Source organism: Salvelinus sp. IW2-2015, unplaced genomic scaffold (assembly GCF_002910315.2).
Source record: "Salvelinus sp. IW2-2015 unplaced genomic scaffold, ASM291031v2 Un_scaffold16612, whole genome shotgun sequence".
Lineage (NCBI taxonomy): Eukaryota > Metazoa > Chordata > Actinopteri > Salmoniformes > Salmonidae > Salvelinus > Salvelinus sp. IW2-2015.
Window position 1 is genome coordinate 243,414 of NW_019957672.1, and position 16,631 is coordinate 260,044.

A 16,631-nucleotide genomic window follows, 5' to 3' on the forward strand; every position below is an offset into this window, starting at 1 on the left:
ACTAGGCCCTCCATGGAATGAATTTGACACCCCTGCTGTACACAGAAGTAAACATAAAAGGCTCATGTGACAGCTTGTGAAAACAATGTGTCTGGAGAGCTACAGCAGTGGGGGCTGGTGGGAGGAGCTATAGGAGGACGGGCTCGTTGTAATGGCTGGAATTGGTTAAATGGAATGGAGTCAAACGTGGTTTACATCTGTTTGTTGTGTTTTATACCGTTTGTTTAATCCCATTCTAGCCATTACAATGACCCTGTCCTCCTATAGCCCTCCACCAGCCCCCACTGAGCTACAGGTAGGCAAAACTTCCACCGGTGCTCTGGAGAAGTGTAGAGAATTGGAACGCAGACATGGAAGGTAGACAAATAATTAATGACACCTGTGTTTAGGTGTGGTCTCAGAAAGGTGAGGTTATTCCAGATCACCACTAGGGGCTGCTATTGGGTTACAATCACATCAACAATTGAGAGAAACAATCAAATATGAGCATAGAATAGCATACACGTTTCATGTCAGTTTGTTCACTGTCTTCATTCACTATATCTCCTCTGAACACTAAACAAATGTGATGTTATTCTGGGTTGAAATAATACATTGTTCTAACTGTGTTATTTTGAAAAATACATGTAACTCTTTATATAAAAGGAAGAGAAATGATCGACTGTATTGGTTACATCCATATTGTCCTGTGCTGCACTCGAAAGGCAGATGTTTCCATTGTGAGCAGTGTGAGATTATAAAATAGCCTACTTTGTCCTGGTTGTCAAACCGCCACACTAAACAGACATGGACATCAACTGGTCCGAGAGAGAAACACAGAATTCCTTGCTCTTTTTCATTCATTTTATTGACAGTCTGTAAATAATTTGCAGCTCTCATAAACAGTGTCTGCTGGATGGTTGTGATATATTAGTATTGCCTTGTAAGATTTGGTAAGATAATTTGCTTGAAAATTAATTTAGTAGCAATCAAAATGTAGGTCAGTGATTTTATGGAAAAAAATCCCATCTTTAAATGTTAACATTTCACATATTATAACAATGTTTGCATCACAGGTAATATCAACCCAAGGTCCAGAGGTTGTTGTTGCAATACAGTCTTCTATACCATTACCTCCACTGTTTGGTTCTCCACTGTGCCAGTCCAGATACGTCAGTGGCTCATCATTCAAATCTACCCAAACACCCTCTGTTTTCCTGTCTGTTGCTCCCAGGAAACCATAAGAAGCACCAACAATGAATTTGGAAAGAGCTTGGTTCTCCACATCATTCCTTGGCATGACCAGCGTCGCACCAAAGTTTTTGCAGAACTTCAAACCTTCATCGAAACTTCCCAGCACTCCATTGGACACTAAATATTTGTCCCCTGCCTTCTGGAAGACCCTGAAGCAGCTTGAAATAAATAATGTAATTCTTTCTGTGAGTCATACCGACCGATTTCTTTGTTGAATGTGGATATAAATGTGAAACACACTGAGTGTACAAAACATTAGGAACCCCTGCTATTTCCATGACATAGACTGACCAGGTAAAAGCTGACCAGGAGAAAGCTGTGATCACTTATTGAAATACATGAAGGGGAGGTGACAGGTTAAAGAATAACAGGTTAAAGAATAATTTGAGACATGGATTGTGTATGTGTGCCATTCAGAAGGTGAATGGTCAAGACAAACAATTTAAGTGCCTTTGAACGGAGTATGGTAGTAGGTGCCAGGCACACTGGTTTGAGTGTGTCAATAACTGCAATGCTGCTGGGTTTTTCACACTCAATAGTTTCCCTTGTGTATCAAGAATGGTCCACCACCCAAAGGACATCCAGCCAACTTGACACAACTGTAGGAAGCATTGGAGTCAACATGGGCCAGCATCCCTGTGGAACGCTTTCGACAACTTGTGGAGTCCATGCCCCGATGAATTGAGGCTGTTCTGAGGGCAAAAGGGGTGCAACTCAATATTAGGAAGGTATTCCTAATATTTTGTACACTCAGTGTATATATTTTTTGAAATACATTAACAATTTATAATTAAAAAAATAATAATTCTAAAGAGAAACGTGACACATTTCTCTATCACTGTCTATGTTCTGGATTGCACCTCAACAAGTACTATCCCAACGGGTCAAGGACTGTTGGTTACCTTCTGGCTCCCCTATCTCCCCTTTAGGTCCAGCTGGCCCCACATCACCAGGGGGTCCCTGTGCCCCTATTCCTACTAGAATAACATAAAACAACATACATTTAATCTTTTACAGATCATTCCTCAAACATGTCATTTTTTTGTATTGGGAACTGTGCCATGCCTTGATGCTAGTTAACACATCCTTTAATGTCCCCTACCAGGGTGTCCTTTCTCTCCCTTGGGTCCTGTGACTCCGTCATGCCCATCCCTCCCATCTCTCCCAGGCAGACCGTTATGACCAGGTATGCCAGGGACACCAGGATGAGCTGGGCAGCTCGGGCTGGAAGTGTGAGGGGGAGGGGTTTGCTTTTGGGCTTCACTTGGCAGGTAGACAGTCAATTGTGAAGTCAGCAGAATGCTGAGAAACAACCGGGGCATCGCCATCTAGTGGTCTCTGAGGAGAACAGGCTCAGAGTCATTGGGATTGCATGGTGGAGGTAACATCAACCCAACCTCTTGCCTTGCCTGCAAAAAGGCTATTTGGACACTCCTGGTACAAAACAATATTTAATTTCAGAATTGGATAAAATGATGTTAAGGTTAGGGTTAGTTTCAGGGTTACGTTTTGCAGGTCAGGAATGTCCTTATAGCCTCTCCTTCTTGCCTGCAGAAATATGCCCTGGGCCATAGGATTGCTGCAGCACCCCCACAAAAAAATGGAATATTGTTTTATTTATTGATAAAAATACAAAACATCTGACACTTATTTTTCTCACAAAAGTAGTGCACTGGGCCTATACTAGTTCACTATTAGTGGACAGATGATAGCCTTTGACGTAAATTTGACAAAAGCTGGATCCCTTCTAGCCATGACCCTTCTGGAGAGTGACCAATTTTTTTGTCAAACATTTTAGGTCTGGAAGAAAAGTAACAAATGTAGATATTTTAGCTCAGCGTTTCTCAAACTCTGTCCTCGTGACCCAAACGGTTGTACATTTTGTTTTTTGTCCTAGCACTACACAGCTGATTAAAATAATTAACTAATCATCAATCTTTGATCATTTGAATCAGCTGCGTAGTGTTAGGGCAAAAACCAAAATGTGCACCCCTTGGTGTCTAAAGGACCGAGTTTGTGAAACGCTCCACAAAAAAAAAATCCAAATTTGTTTGTTTTCTTCCAGACCTACATGTTTTACTTCTGATGTGATTCAAGCACTGACATGGACTCACAACGTTCAATATATGTTTTTCTCTATTAACAATGGTAATTTTGATAGTGAAAAACAAAGAAATCTAAAACCAGAACAAATAAATACATTTTTAAAACATAATTTGGAAAAATCAAAAACAGAATTTGGGGGCCCACCTTAGCGTTGTTTATTAACCAATATTTTACCAGGAATATTGACAGTGTACTACTTTATCTTCTACACTTACGACTTGGGGAAGAGTTTCACGGGAGAGAAGAAGAGAAGGACGTTCCTATTTGAAACCTAGAATAAAATGAGTAGCTTAAGACGCATTTTTTTAAAGTAGCTCTCGAGCTGGAAAGGTTGGAGTCCCCTGCCTTACATTGATGCCTTTTTGCAAATCCAATCACTTTTCCACATCAAATCAAATCAAAGTCTATTTGTCACGTGCGCTGAATACAACAGGTGTAGACCTTACAGTGAAATGCTTACTTCCAGGCTGTAACCAACAGTGCAGAAAAAGTTATTGGGTGAACAAAAGTGATCCGTTTCCACATTGATTTAACATCATCACATGGTTCTTTGGGGTTAAAATGAAAGTTGATTCAACCAAGTTGATTTGCTCCACCAGTGGGTAGATTTCTGTAGATAAAAGAAACTAGCAGCTTGGATCCATATAACACACAGTTCAGTCTCGTACTGGATAGAAAGGAAGTGCGGATGGTTGAGAGCTTTTCTTGACATATTGATTGGTTCCATACAACCGCTCTCAACACTGCAGACTTCTTTGTTGGTTTTGGGTCGAATTTAGGCATAACATCGTCCTCTTCTGTGTTAAAGACACGCTAAAAAGACAAAGTAAGACGATTCACACACCTGTGCAGCGCAGAAGTTCATGTTTGAAAAGTAAATATGATCGGTTGAATGTGTTTCAGTTAACTTAATGTGTCTTCAGATTTCATAACTCCCTTTTACTAAAGGAATCCTCATAAAAAAAACATGAGATATGTTAGCGATAGTGATATTATTATTGTGCAACGTAGACGTTCTATTTTCTCCTGAGATTGCAAACCAATTCGCATGTTGATCTAGTGCCCATCGGTTATGAATGTTTCAACCACTGTTTTTACCGTTAGTTGGTTTCAGAGAGCACAAAAAACTACACTAACCATGAGCCTTTTAGCGTTTCTGATGCCACAGAAACAGACCCTGAGTCTGTTCCAACGTGTCCACCTGCGAATCGGAGGCCATGATTGTGCTCCCGTTGTGGGTGTGGTAGAGAAGCAACCTTTATTTACATGCAATTAACATAGCCTATATTAATATGCATTACCATTTCTCCCGACAGTAGAAGAGCTGATTTTTGCTCGCTGCATGAAACAGAAGCGTGCTTTGTCACTTCTCGCAGTGAGGCTTGCTTACTAAAGTCACATCATGTTTTATTAGTATTCTACATAACAGAACCTAATACAATAGCATATAGTATAAACTGGGTGGTTCGAGCCCTGAATGCTGATTGGCTGACACCCATGGTATTTTGGTCATATACCACACCTCCTCTGGCCTTATTGCTTAAGTATTACATTACTCTTAGACCAGAAACACATTTGAGGACAGGGGTGTCCGGAGTCATTTTGCCCCGGGGATACATTCGCTCTTCAACGAGGTCCAGACGGCTGCACTGAAAATTGGTTATTTCCTTGCATTCAAAATCTGCAAAGAAATTGTCCCCTAACCATAGTTTAGGGTTATTTTCGATGAACCCCGACTGTCTAGTGATTATTAGCGAGCTGGACAGTCAAGACACTGTATGAATACAGGTCTATCAACATTTCTACACAGTTTTGATTTGGTTTGAATAATTTTATTATGTTGAGTATATTGAGTTTGTTTTTTCAAATTGTATTTGTCAGAAGCTTCATAAACAACAGTTGTAAACTAACAGTAAAATGCTTACTTCGAATCAAATTTTATTTGTCATGTGTGTCGAATACAACAGGTGTAGACCTTACCGTGAAACGCTTACTTACAAGCCCTTAACCAACAACGCAGTTCAAGAAATAGAGTTAAGAAAATATTTACTAAATAAACGAAAGTAAAAAAAATTATAAAAAATGTAACACAATAAATTTAGATAACAATAACAAGGCTATTTGGAGGGGGTATCGGTACCGAGTCAAAATGCGGGGGTACAGGTTAGTCGAGGTAGTTTGTAAAGTGACTATGCATAGATTATAAACAGCGAGCAGCAGCTGTCCAGTGACCATTTCATGCAACCGGTCAGGATGCTCACAATGGTGCAGCTGTAGAACTTTTTGAGGATCTGAGGACCCATGCCAAATCTTTTTAGTCTCCTGAGGGGGAAAATGTGTTGTCGTGCCCTCTTCATGACTGTCTTGGTGTGTTTGGACCATGATAGTTTGTTGGTGATGTGGACACCAAGGAACTTGAAACTCTCGACCCGCTCCATTACAACCCCGTCGATGTTAATGGGGGCCTGTTCGGCCCTCCTTTTCCTGTAGTCCACGATCAGCTTCTTTGTCTTGCTCACATTGAGGGAGAGGTTGTTGGACTTACAGCCCTTCCCAACAATGCAGAGAGAAAGAAAATAGAGAAATAATAGAAAAGTAATAACAAGTAATAATAATGAGTGAAGATAACTCGGCTATATACACAGGGTACCAGTACAGAGTTGATGTGCAGGGGTACGAGGTAACTGAGGTAGACTCAAACCACCCCGGATCCGGCCCGCGGGCTGTATGTTTGACACCCCTGTTTTAGGATGATTAGCTGAGTGTGGTCACATTTTTTTCCTAACGTGGCCAGAACTTAACCGCGTCCGTGCCACGGCGCCACGAGGCAAAACGTGTGCTTTTTAAAAAAGTAAATACAGACAGTAGGCCTATGCTATTTGTTACCACCATCTGCTCTAATTCAGGAAACCATACAGTGAGGTCCAAAATTATTGGGACAGTGACAATGTTTGTTGTTGTTTTGGCTCTGTACTCAAGCATTTTGGATTTGAAATTATACAATCAGTAGTGGTGCGTGGGTAGAATCACTGGGGAAGCCAAGCCCCCCCAAAACAGCCATATTACAACCTATGTGCTGGGATAATTGCGTTGTTTACTCTATAACCTGTTTGTTCATACGCCTTAACACCGTGATATATATAGTGCATTTGGAAAGTGTTCAGACCAACTGACTTTTTCCACATTTTGTTATGTTACAGCCTTATTCTAAAATGGACTCCACCAATCAGGCCTTTATGGTAGAGTGGCCGGACAGAAGCCACCAGGCTCAAATTCATAGACAGAGCTTTCGATGCATGGACTGACCATCCATGATATCAACATATATAGTTTTAACCATATTTTGAGGCTCTACAGTGTTTGTTTACATTTACTTTGTTTACAAACATTGGAGTTAAACAATATTTTGAGTTCTGAAGGGGTACGACAGTTGAACTACGCTCATGATTCATTTATCAGTTCTATTCTCCAAGAATCAATGAACACATATTAATTCATTAATTTAGGTCTCCTGAGTGGCGCAGTGGTCTAAGGCACTGCATCTCAGTGCTAGAGGTGTCACCACAGACATCCTGACCGGTTGCATCGCTGCTTGGTATGGCAACTGCTCGGCAGTTGACCGTAAGAAGCTACAGAGGGTAGTGCGTACGGCCCATTATATCACTGGGGCCAAGCTTCCTGACATCCAGGACCTATATACTAGGCGGTGTCAGAGGAAAACCCAGTCACCGTGATTGGGAGTCCCATGGGCCGGCGCACAATTGGCCAGGCGTCGTCCGGGGTAGGCCAATCATTGTAAATAAGAATTTGTTCTTAACTGACTTGCCTAGTTCAATAAAGGTTAAATGTAAAAAATGAAAGATGTGTAAGTCCAAAAATGTATGTAGCAACTGCAGAATGCCTGTTTAACGTCTGTCAGCCACAGCTGAAACATCCCTCTGTTATAAATAAGGCACGTTGCACCTGCAGCAGAAGCATTGTCCAATCATATATACAAATCTTACTTACCTTTGTGGTAGTTCTCTGTATGAAGCAGGATGAGTACACAGATCAATAGTTGCCGTTACAGTAAAGATACTGCGCTCTGTTTATGCCTATTTATAGTGTACACCGGTTTATAGTCTTCTACTTTATAGTATACTTGATAGCTAATCAGTCCACAGATCAATAGTTGATGTTACAGTACACACAGTATATTGTTCTCTGTGCCAATGTATAACTTCTACAACTTTATGGTAGGGACTTGATACCTATCTCCTTTATGTCAGGGACTTGATACCTATCTCCTTTATGTCAGGGACTTGATACCTATCTCCTTTATGTCAGGGACTTGGGATATATCTCCTTTATGGGCAGGGACTTGATCCTATTCTCCTTTATGTCAGGACTTGATACTATCTCCTTTATGTCAGGGACTTGATACTATCTCCTTTATGTCAAGGGCAACTTGATACCTATCTCCTTTATGTCAGGGACTTGATACCTATCTCCTTTATGTCAGGGACTTGATACCTATCTCCTTTATGTCAGGGGCATAATCTTCCCAGCAATCAGTTTAACAACCATTACAAGGAAACGCTACAGAGGGACCTAAAAACAAAGGATCTTTGCTCTCTGAAATAAAATATCATATCATTATGGCCTTGACACACTAATAGGAACCCAGCAGCCACCAGGAGCTACACATTGCTCTCTGTAGATTATAGAGGAAATGACCCAGATTGTGCAGAATAATTATTTTCTGGTAACATGAACAGATAATAAATCAAGACAAGGGAGCAATCCACTGGACACGGACGTCAACTCAACGTTGGTTCAACGTCATTTCATTGAAGTGAAGTGGAAACAAAGTTGATTCAACCAGTGGGAATCTAATCGTAATCTTAATCTATACATTTTTAAGGCCTATGTTAGTTTGTAAGATTAGTCAAAAGTCCAGTATCATAGGAAGTGTACAGTATTACATACGAACACATTTGATTTGACAATATCTCAGATTTATTCCATCATATTTTGAGTTAAATTCCATATTTTATGTCACACAACATTCATATGCTAACTCTGGAATCATTTGACAATCTCTCAAATGTGTTGATTTTCCGTTAATCAGTTCCTTTAAAACATTACAGAGCATTCCTCAGAAGAAGTTTGGACAGAGTCAAATTATTTTTTTTATATCACACTACTTTCACAAACAAACTCTTATTGCAAAATAGTTATTTTCAGACAAAATTAGTAATCATTTGTTTTTAGTTCTACTAATTTGAGCATTGTATTTACCCATGGAAATGTGCTGACATACAGCATGGCTAAATCCCAAATGGTACCCTATTCCCAATATAGAGCACTACTTTTCCCCAGAGATATATGGGTCCTGGTCAAAAGTAGTGCACTATATAAGGAATAGTGTGCCATTTGAAACACATTCCATTGTTGTTTTCATGGGATTTATCCTTATGTTCTAAAAAGCAGGAAGCCCCTGAATGTGCTGCGGTTTTGGAAGCCTGCAAATATGTGTGAATGAGCATGAAGAGTCATGTAGACATGGTCTCCCTGTTCTAGATGTAGTGTCCCTCCATTACCAGAACTATCAGATCTATCATGCTCTGAATGATGATCACACGCAGACAACATGCGCACATTATTCTTAAACAGACTTACACAGACATTGTGCTGGCTGAAGGCAAATGATGAGAAGCTGAAGTAGTAGACTCCTTTCACTGGCACATTGAAGACACCTGAAGAGGAGTAGCAGGGAGAGATCAGTACTATAATACTATAAATACATTGAAGACACCTCTAGAGGAGTAGCAGGGAGAGATCAGTACTATAATCTATAAATACATTGAAGACACCTAGAGGAGTAGCAGGGAGAGATCAGTACTATAATACTATAAATACATTGAAGACACCTAAGAGGAGTAGCAGGGAGAGATCAGTACTAATAATACTATAAATACATTGAAGACACCTGAAGAGGAGTAGCAGGGAGAGATCAGTACTATAATACTATAAATACATTGAAGACACCTCTAGAGGAGTAGCAGGGAGAGATCAGTACTATAATACTATAAATACATTGAAGACACCTCTAGAGGAGTAGCAGGGAGAGATCAGTACTATAATACTATAAATACATTGAAGACACCTCTAGAGGAGTAAGCAGGGAGAGATCAGTACTATAATACTACAAATACATTGAAGACACCTGAAGAGGAGTAGCAGGGAGAGATCAGTACTATTAATACTATAAATACATTGAAGACACCTGAAGAGGAGTAGCAGGGAGAGATCAGTACTATAATACTATAAATACATTGAAGACACCTCTAGAGGAGTAGCAGGGAGAGATCAGTACTATAATACTATAAATACATTGAAGACACCTGAAGAGGAGTAGCAGGGAGAGATCAGTACTATAATACTATAAATACATTGAAGACACCTGAAGAGGAGTAGCAGGGAGAGATCAGTACTATAATACTATAAATACATAGAAGACACTCTAGAGGAGTAGCAGGGAGGATCAGTACTATAATACTATAAATACATTGAAGACACCTCTAGAGGGGTAGCAGGGAGAGATCAGTACTATAATACTATAAATACATTGAAGACACCTCTAGAGGAGTAGCAGGGAGAGATCAGTACTATAATACTATAAATACATTGAAGACACCTGAGAGGAGTAGTACAGGGAGAGATCAGTACTATAATACTATAAATACATTGAAGACACCTCTAGAGGAGTAGCAGGGGAGATCAGTACTATAATACTATAAATACATTGAAGACACCTGAAGAGGAGTAGCAGGGAGAGATCAGTACTATAATACTATAAATACATTGAAGACACCTGAAGAGGAGTAGCAGGGAGAGATCAGTACTATAATACTATAAATACATTGAAGACACCTCTAGAGGAGTAGCAGGGAGAGATCAGTACTATAATACTATAAATACATTGAAGACACCTTAGAGGGGTAGCAGGGAGAGATCAGTACTATAATACTATAAATACATTGAAGACACCTCTAGAGGAGTAGCAGGGAGAGATATATACTATAATACTATAATCTTGTAAATACATTGAAGACACCTGTAGAGAAGTAGCAGGAAGAGATATATACTATAATACTATAATCGTGTAAATACATTGAAGACACCTGTAGAGAAGTAGCAGGAAGAGATATATACTATAATACTATAATCGTGTAAATACATTGAAGACACCTGTAAGAAGAGTAGCAGGAAGAGATATATACTGTAGTACTATAATGCGTAGTAAAATATCATTTGAAGACACCTGTAGAGAAGTAGCAGGAAGAGATATATACTATAATACTATAATCGTGTAAATACATTGACGACACCTGTAGAGAAGTAGCAGGAAGACACCCTTATCAGAGGAGAGATCAGATCAGAAGCAACTAAAACAAGAAACATACATTTTACTGTGCATGAATCTGTGCAATAAAAACTACTACTTTGCTACTGAGGTGAGCCTTTTAGATTGGTCATTCACCCTTTTAACTTTGTGGGGACTAGTGAACGAGTGGACACTTCAGGAGGAAGGAGAGATTTTTGGGACAAATCCACTCTCATAGTTCTTCCATCGTGTCTTCCAACTCTTTACCTGATCCAGGGTTGTAGGCACCGCCAACGTTTGTGAAGACATTGCTGAATGCCAAGTTGGTCTCTCTCTCAGAGGGCGGTATATGGCCATCTCCTCCTAGTGCTGCCGTAAAAGCAATCTTTGGTCCGTCTATGAGAAACAGTACATTACAACTTCACAACAAAGAACAGGGCATGTATACGATTTCACGCACTGTTTTCCCGTAGTTTCGGCTAAATCACTTAGTTAACCACATTGTAATTATTGGCTATTTAGCATGATCTACCATTCTGTCTCCTCAGTTCGTCCAGCAGGATTTGCTGTTGCTCCACTCTGAACTCAGTGGCGTTGACTCWAAATGACAATACTTGAAGCTTCCTCTCCTGTACTGGAAAACAGGAATTTAAACTAATATTAAGACCAAAAACAGACAAACTATTCYYTGTTGATCTTAGCGATGATCTCACTTCACACCATAGTTACTTTACCAATCCAGACAGAATACAAATRTAAATCACCTTCATTCTCTCTCGTCATGCTCTTCATCAGGCTCTCACTGGTGCTCAGCTTGGTCTCCATGACTCTGAGCTGGGCTGCTTGAACTATTAAACACAAAAACTGTCTTAAGTTAGGCAGGTCTGAAGACAAAATAAAGAAAATTCACATGAGCACCAYAAGGCCTATAACTTCACCCATGCTCTACCAAGGTTTTCCAGCAGACAGTTTTGACCTACTAYTGGTAGCTGTGTTGGCCAATTGTACTACAAACAACATGTAGGCAGGTTGCTTGGGCATTAAACCTTGTCAAACAGCCTAATTCATAATCCTAGCTGTTAATATGTTGTTTGGTATTCTGAAGATTTGAATAGATGAACAAAAAAAGTAAGTTATTTGATTTAGATTACATTCAGTTTCTCTCTGTAGAAGAGCAGCAATAGCCTCCATGTTACTCAATTCTTCCACCTGGTTCTCTGCAGTGGTCAGTCTGGCCTCCATGGCTCCCAGATGCCTAAGAAGGTTACACATGTCTGGCTGGCAGCTACCGTTTGTCTCTGCTAGGGATGGTGCTTGATTCTGTTTGAARATGACTTCACTTTCTATGTCCTGTTCCTGTTCAGAGTGTTGGTTGTGAGCCTTGTATTCATTCTCTATGTTCTGTCCCTGTTCAGGCTGAATCTGTACCATGATGTCATTCAGGTTGTCTTCTCCAGCATCTTCACTGAGAGTCCCAGACAGACACAGYAGCAGCAGGGTCAGAGTCAGTCCCCCCATTCTTAAACTGGATAGCCTATACTTCAGCTTGTAGTGTACTGGAAGTTGTGTGAACATTCAACTTGTGCAGTCCTCTTTGGTCCAATGTGTGCAGTCATTTTATGATAGCGTCAGGGTTAAACATTAGCCGTGATTTACAAGGAAAATCTGCAAAAATAGACAAATAAGGATATTTTATGATATAGTCCTGTAAGATAAAATGATGTTCACCAGGAAACTGAAACATGTTTACAATTTACATATGTAAAGGGAATTTAAGGTGACCTCAATCCTAAGCGTTTACCGGCATCATTCAGAGTTTATGGTCTGTTATCTGGGAACCCAGAAACAAACCTTGTGTGCACTGGTCAGCTACCTGATTTACATGTCAGTTTTTCACAAAACTATAATGATACGTGTACACTTTTCAATTGCTTGTCATTATTATATTGACTGTATTGCTCATATGTTTTACTATGTTGAAATGTGTATTATTTTGCCGGTGAATAGCAACTGAAAACTATACAAACAACTTCTGTCATGTTTGTTTCTTTTTCATAATGTCTCTGAAGTACAATTTAATTGATCTGGTTTTAWTTGATCTGTGGTACATACTATTTCCCCTAGAACATGTGTGCTGTATTATGTCCTGATCATTGGTGACCACAGGAGGTCGCTGTTACATTGGAGAAAGGTGGCTGTGGGTGAGAAATGTACATTATGTCCTGATCATTGCTGACCACAGGAGGTCGCTGTTACATTGGAAAAAGGTGGCTGTGGGTGAGAAATGGGGCAAATCAGTAGACCTACATAACATTGTTGCAATTATATTCCCACTCATTCATAATTTTGTATGTTATAAACTTGATATGAAATATAAGCTTTAAAAATAAAACATTTAAATTAGTTTTGATGGTTTAGGAAGAGGTAGGCCTATAGGTGTGACAATGTGGACTGCAGATTATTAAAGATTATTCAGATAAGACTAGTTTTTTAACCATTTTTTGTTGTTGTTGTATTAAATCAATTATAGATGCACAACATGACCAAGTATGTGGACACCTGCATGTCGAACATCTCATTCCAAAATCATGGGCATTAAAATGGAGTTGGTGCCTCCTTTGTTGCTATAACAGCCTCCACTCTTCTGGGAAGGCTTTCCACCATGTTGGAACATTGCTGCGGGGACTTGCTTCCATTCAGCCACAAAAGCATTAGTGAGGTCGGGCACTGATGTTGTGCGATTAGGCCCGCAGTCAGCGTTCCAATTCATCCCAAAGGTGTCCGATGGGGTTGAGGTCAGGGCTCTTTGTAGGCCAGTCAAGTTCTTCCACACTGATCTCAACAAACCATTTCTGTATGGACCTCGATTTGTGGACGGGGGCATTGTCATGCTGAAACATGCCCAAACTGTTGCCACAAAGATTTCCATTCACTGGAACTAATGGGCCTAGCCCACACCATGAAAAACAGCCCCAGAACAATATTCTTCCTCCACCAAACTTTACAGTTGGCACTATGCATTCAGGTAGGTAGCGTTCTCCTGGCATATATATATAGTGTAGATATGAGCAGAATGTTGTGTAAGGAATAAGCGGTAGGGCTGTAAGGACAACATGATTCTCTGTGAAAGAAGAAAACATACACGTGCATGTCCTTGAAGTTTGCAGTTGTGTCTAAAAAATACAATTTTACCCTTTAGTGTTGGGATCATCAACTAGCGACTGATTTTTATTTTTGAGCGGATGGTCGGGGGCGGGGAAATAATTACAAATAATATGTAGACTGCAAATTGACCACAAGAAGCCCAAACAGTAGTCATGTTTGACTAAAACATAATAATATCAATTTCCTTGCTTACATTTTTTTTACCATCTTTTATGTCCAACATTTGCTCAGAAACTTGGCCAAATAAAACCACCCGCGGGCCGCCAGTTAGGGAACCCTGCTTAAATGTGTGTCATTTAATTTTCAACAGTAAAAGTTCAAAACTCGCTGCCAGGAGCTGATTGATGCGCCGGTGCATCAAATTAATTAACATMATAAAAAAATCCCCCTMAAAATCTGTCTGTTAAATCTTGCTGCTTCTCAACCTACCGCATCCGCCTATGCCAGCCTTCTGCATCTGCAGTGGAAAGTGGTATAGCCACAGAGTTGTTGCCTGTTTGTCAGACCAGGAGAAATCTCAAAAATCAGTCTTCTCACTTCAAAGTCTGTAACATCCGAACGGGTTGGCCTGCAAAACTAATATTGAAAGAAGAGTCTCTCGCGAAGATAGTGTTCTCCATTTTGCTCGACAACCCCCACAAGCCTCAGCACTGGCTGAAGTCTGTACCACCCATGTGCCAACTTCTGTCTGTAGCATCCGAACCGTTTGGGCTACAAACTGAGACCCCACTTTGGAAAGGGGAGAATCTCAGGAACAAGATGTTGTTCTCCGTTTTGTTCTATGACCCCCAAAAGTGTCACTATCTGAATGTAAGTCGGTTAGAAAAAACGAGTGGAAGTAGTTTTGTGCCTCCCCCCAAAAGGGGTTAAATATGTGTCAAAAAAGAATAATAGTAATTCCTGAGCTTTCTTATAGATATAGGGCAGACACTTCAAAATCTTATTCCTTACGATTTATTTTTTGACTGTCTGTTTTGACATTTATGAATGTGTTATTCAATGCGTTTCTATGGCTATAGATGCAGTAATGTTCAATATTTTAGCAAATATGTTATTTTTGGGGGATACCTACAGGGCTCCAAAAATTCAAAATCAAATAGCTAAATAATACATTTTAGAGGTTACATTTTGGATCCATTGCCATTTACAGGGACATTATTTAAGATAAGCAACGTTTTAAAGTGTGCGTTAAATGCCTAGGCTATATGCCTATAAACCAAGAAAATGTAGGTTGATTTAATGGGCTTATATCAAATGCGCTAATCATGGTATAAAATTGGATGGAAATAAAATGTGTTTGAGTGGAGCGCCAGCGGTTGAAAGTCTGTAGCTCTCTTGTGTGATGCGGGAGAATGTGGAGGGAGAGAGGTAGGGGTGTGTGCCTAGCATTAGGAGACTGGGAGGGGAAAACAACTATTTGTAGGCTACGGCTTGCCTTGCAGAGCCGGACCAGGGAAATAGCGGTAGAGAGGTGGGGAGAGACCAACGACAGGGAGGGGGATCGTTCGACGATAATCATAATAGTTTTCTATCGCTTGTTGTGAAACAAACACCAGCATGTTAAGGGACTTCTTCGCATTTAACGGGCAATTGAAAAGGGGGAACTATCCTAGCGTCGAGAAAGTCTCTCTATAGCGGTGGATGGTTGCAGGAAGCGGGCTACAATGTAGGCAGCTCAAACAGTCAATATGGTAAGCCCCTTCTGTGGACTGTAGCCTAGGTATGCAGCAACAGGCTGAACGAGTTCCCTGCCTGGCGTGCTTCTTGGCTACCTGAAACAACTTATGATGGTAATAATGCAGTTTTACAAAATAATAAAGCAAGTTATATAGCCTATTATTACAACATACAAATGTAGGCATAGGCCTTTAGACTATAGGCTATATTCTTGTTATTGCCCTAAGCCTATATCTTTTCAGTATAATCACGACTTTTCAAATTGAACATTGTAGGCTTGTTTATAGGTCACTGTTTAGCCTTTGCAAGTATTTGCTCCCCCCTAACAGTGAACTAGTCTATCACATTGATTTTAATGCATGCATCCTCCTCTTTGGATAGCATGTTCAGCAAATATACAATATTCATTTAGGTTTACGAATTGGGATTTTTGCTTTCTATCTCCGTGTGTAGCCTATTGCGCATGCATTGGTATGACGCTGAAGCTGCATGCTAACATCAGGACTAAATGGTCATGATATGAATAGTCTTCTCCATGTTTTCATCACTATGTCTATTTAAGGACTGCATCATGGGGAAGCTGTTAGCAAGGGAACAGTCGCCATGACCGCTCTGTAACAATTACACTACTGTTCTTCTCTGACCCAGACTTGGATTGTTACCACTAGTTTTGACAGACAGAGAAGGAGATAGTGGGAGACAGAGAGAGAGCGAGATAATTGAATTGAGAGAGGGGGGAGATAGACAGCGAGAGAGACAGAGAGACAGACAGAGAGAGAGAGTTGGACAGAGAGAGAGAGAGATGGACAGAGAGCGAGACAGACAGAGACAGAGAAAAAGAGAGATGGACAGAATTAGTGCTTTTTACTGTTTCTCCTGTTGTGGAGGAGCTTGGAAATCATGAGATGGATAGAGAGGGAAGAGAGGGGAAAGAGAAAGGGACAGAGGGGAGAGATAMACAGAGACAGAATGAGAAAAGAGGGGAATGACAGAGAGGGAAACAATTGAGAGAGAGAGAGAGGGGACTTGGAGAGTAGCGACAGTAGTTTGGGTGATTTTCCACATTGGACCTGAAATAAAG

At 40.3% G+C, this 16,631-nt stretch overlaps 2 protein-coding genes across 2 annotated transcripts; both read right to left on the reverse strand.

The window, feature by feature from the left end:
- Positions 1-829: 829 nt before the first annotated feature.
- LOC112080957 (mannose-binding protein C-like) lies at positions 830-7,400 on the reverse strand. Its single transcript, XM_024146903.2, is given in 4 exon segments — positions 830-1,472; positions 2,126-2,210; positions 2,336-2,571; positions 7,348-7,400. Coding segments are annotated over 3 exon segments (825 nt in total). The 5' UTR covers positions 2,562-2,571; positions 7,348-7,400; the 3' UTR covers positions 830-958.
- A 914-nt stretch (positions 7,401-8,314) lies between these two features.
- Positions 8,315-12,300, reverse strand: LOC112080960 (uncharacterized). Its single transcript, XM_024146906.1, has 5 exons — positions 11,860-12,300; positions 11,473-11,556; positions 11,241-11,342; positions 10,976-11,104; positions 8,315-9,077 (listed from the first exon to the last, which is right to left on the reverse strand). Exons 1-5 carry the CDS (start codon positions 12,281-12,283, stop codon positions 8,794-8,796), a joined length of 1,023 nt encoding a protein of 340 aa, XP_024002674.1. The 5' UTR covers positions 12,284-12,300; the 3' UTR covers positions 8,315-8,793.
- Between the last annotated feature and the right edge of the window lie 4,331 nt (positions 12,301-16,631).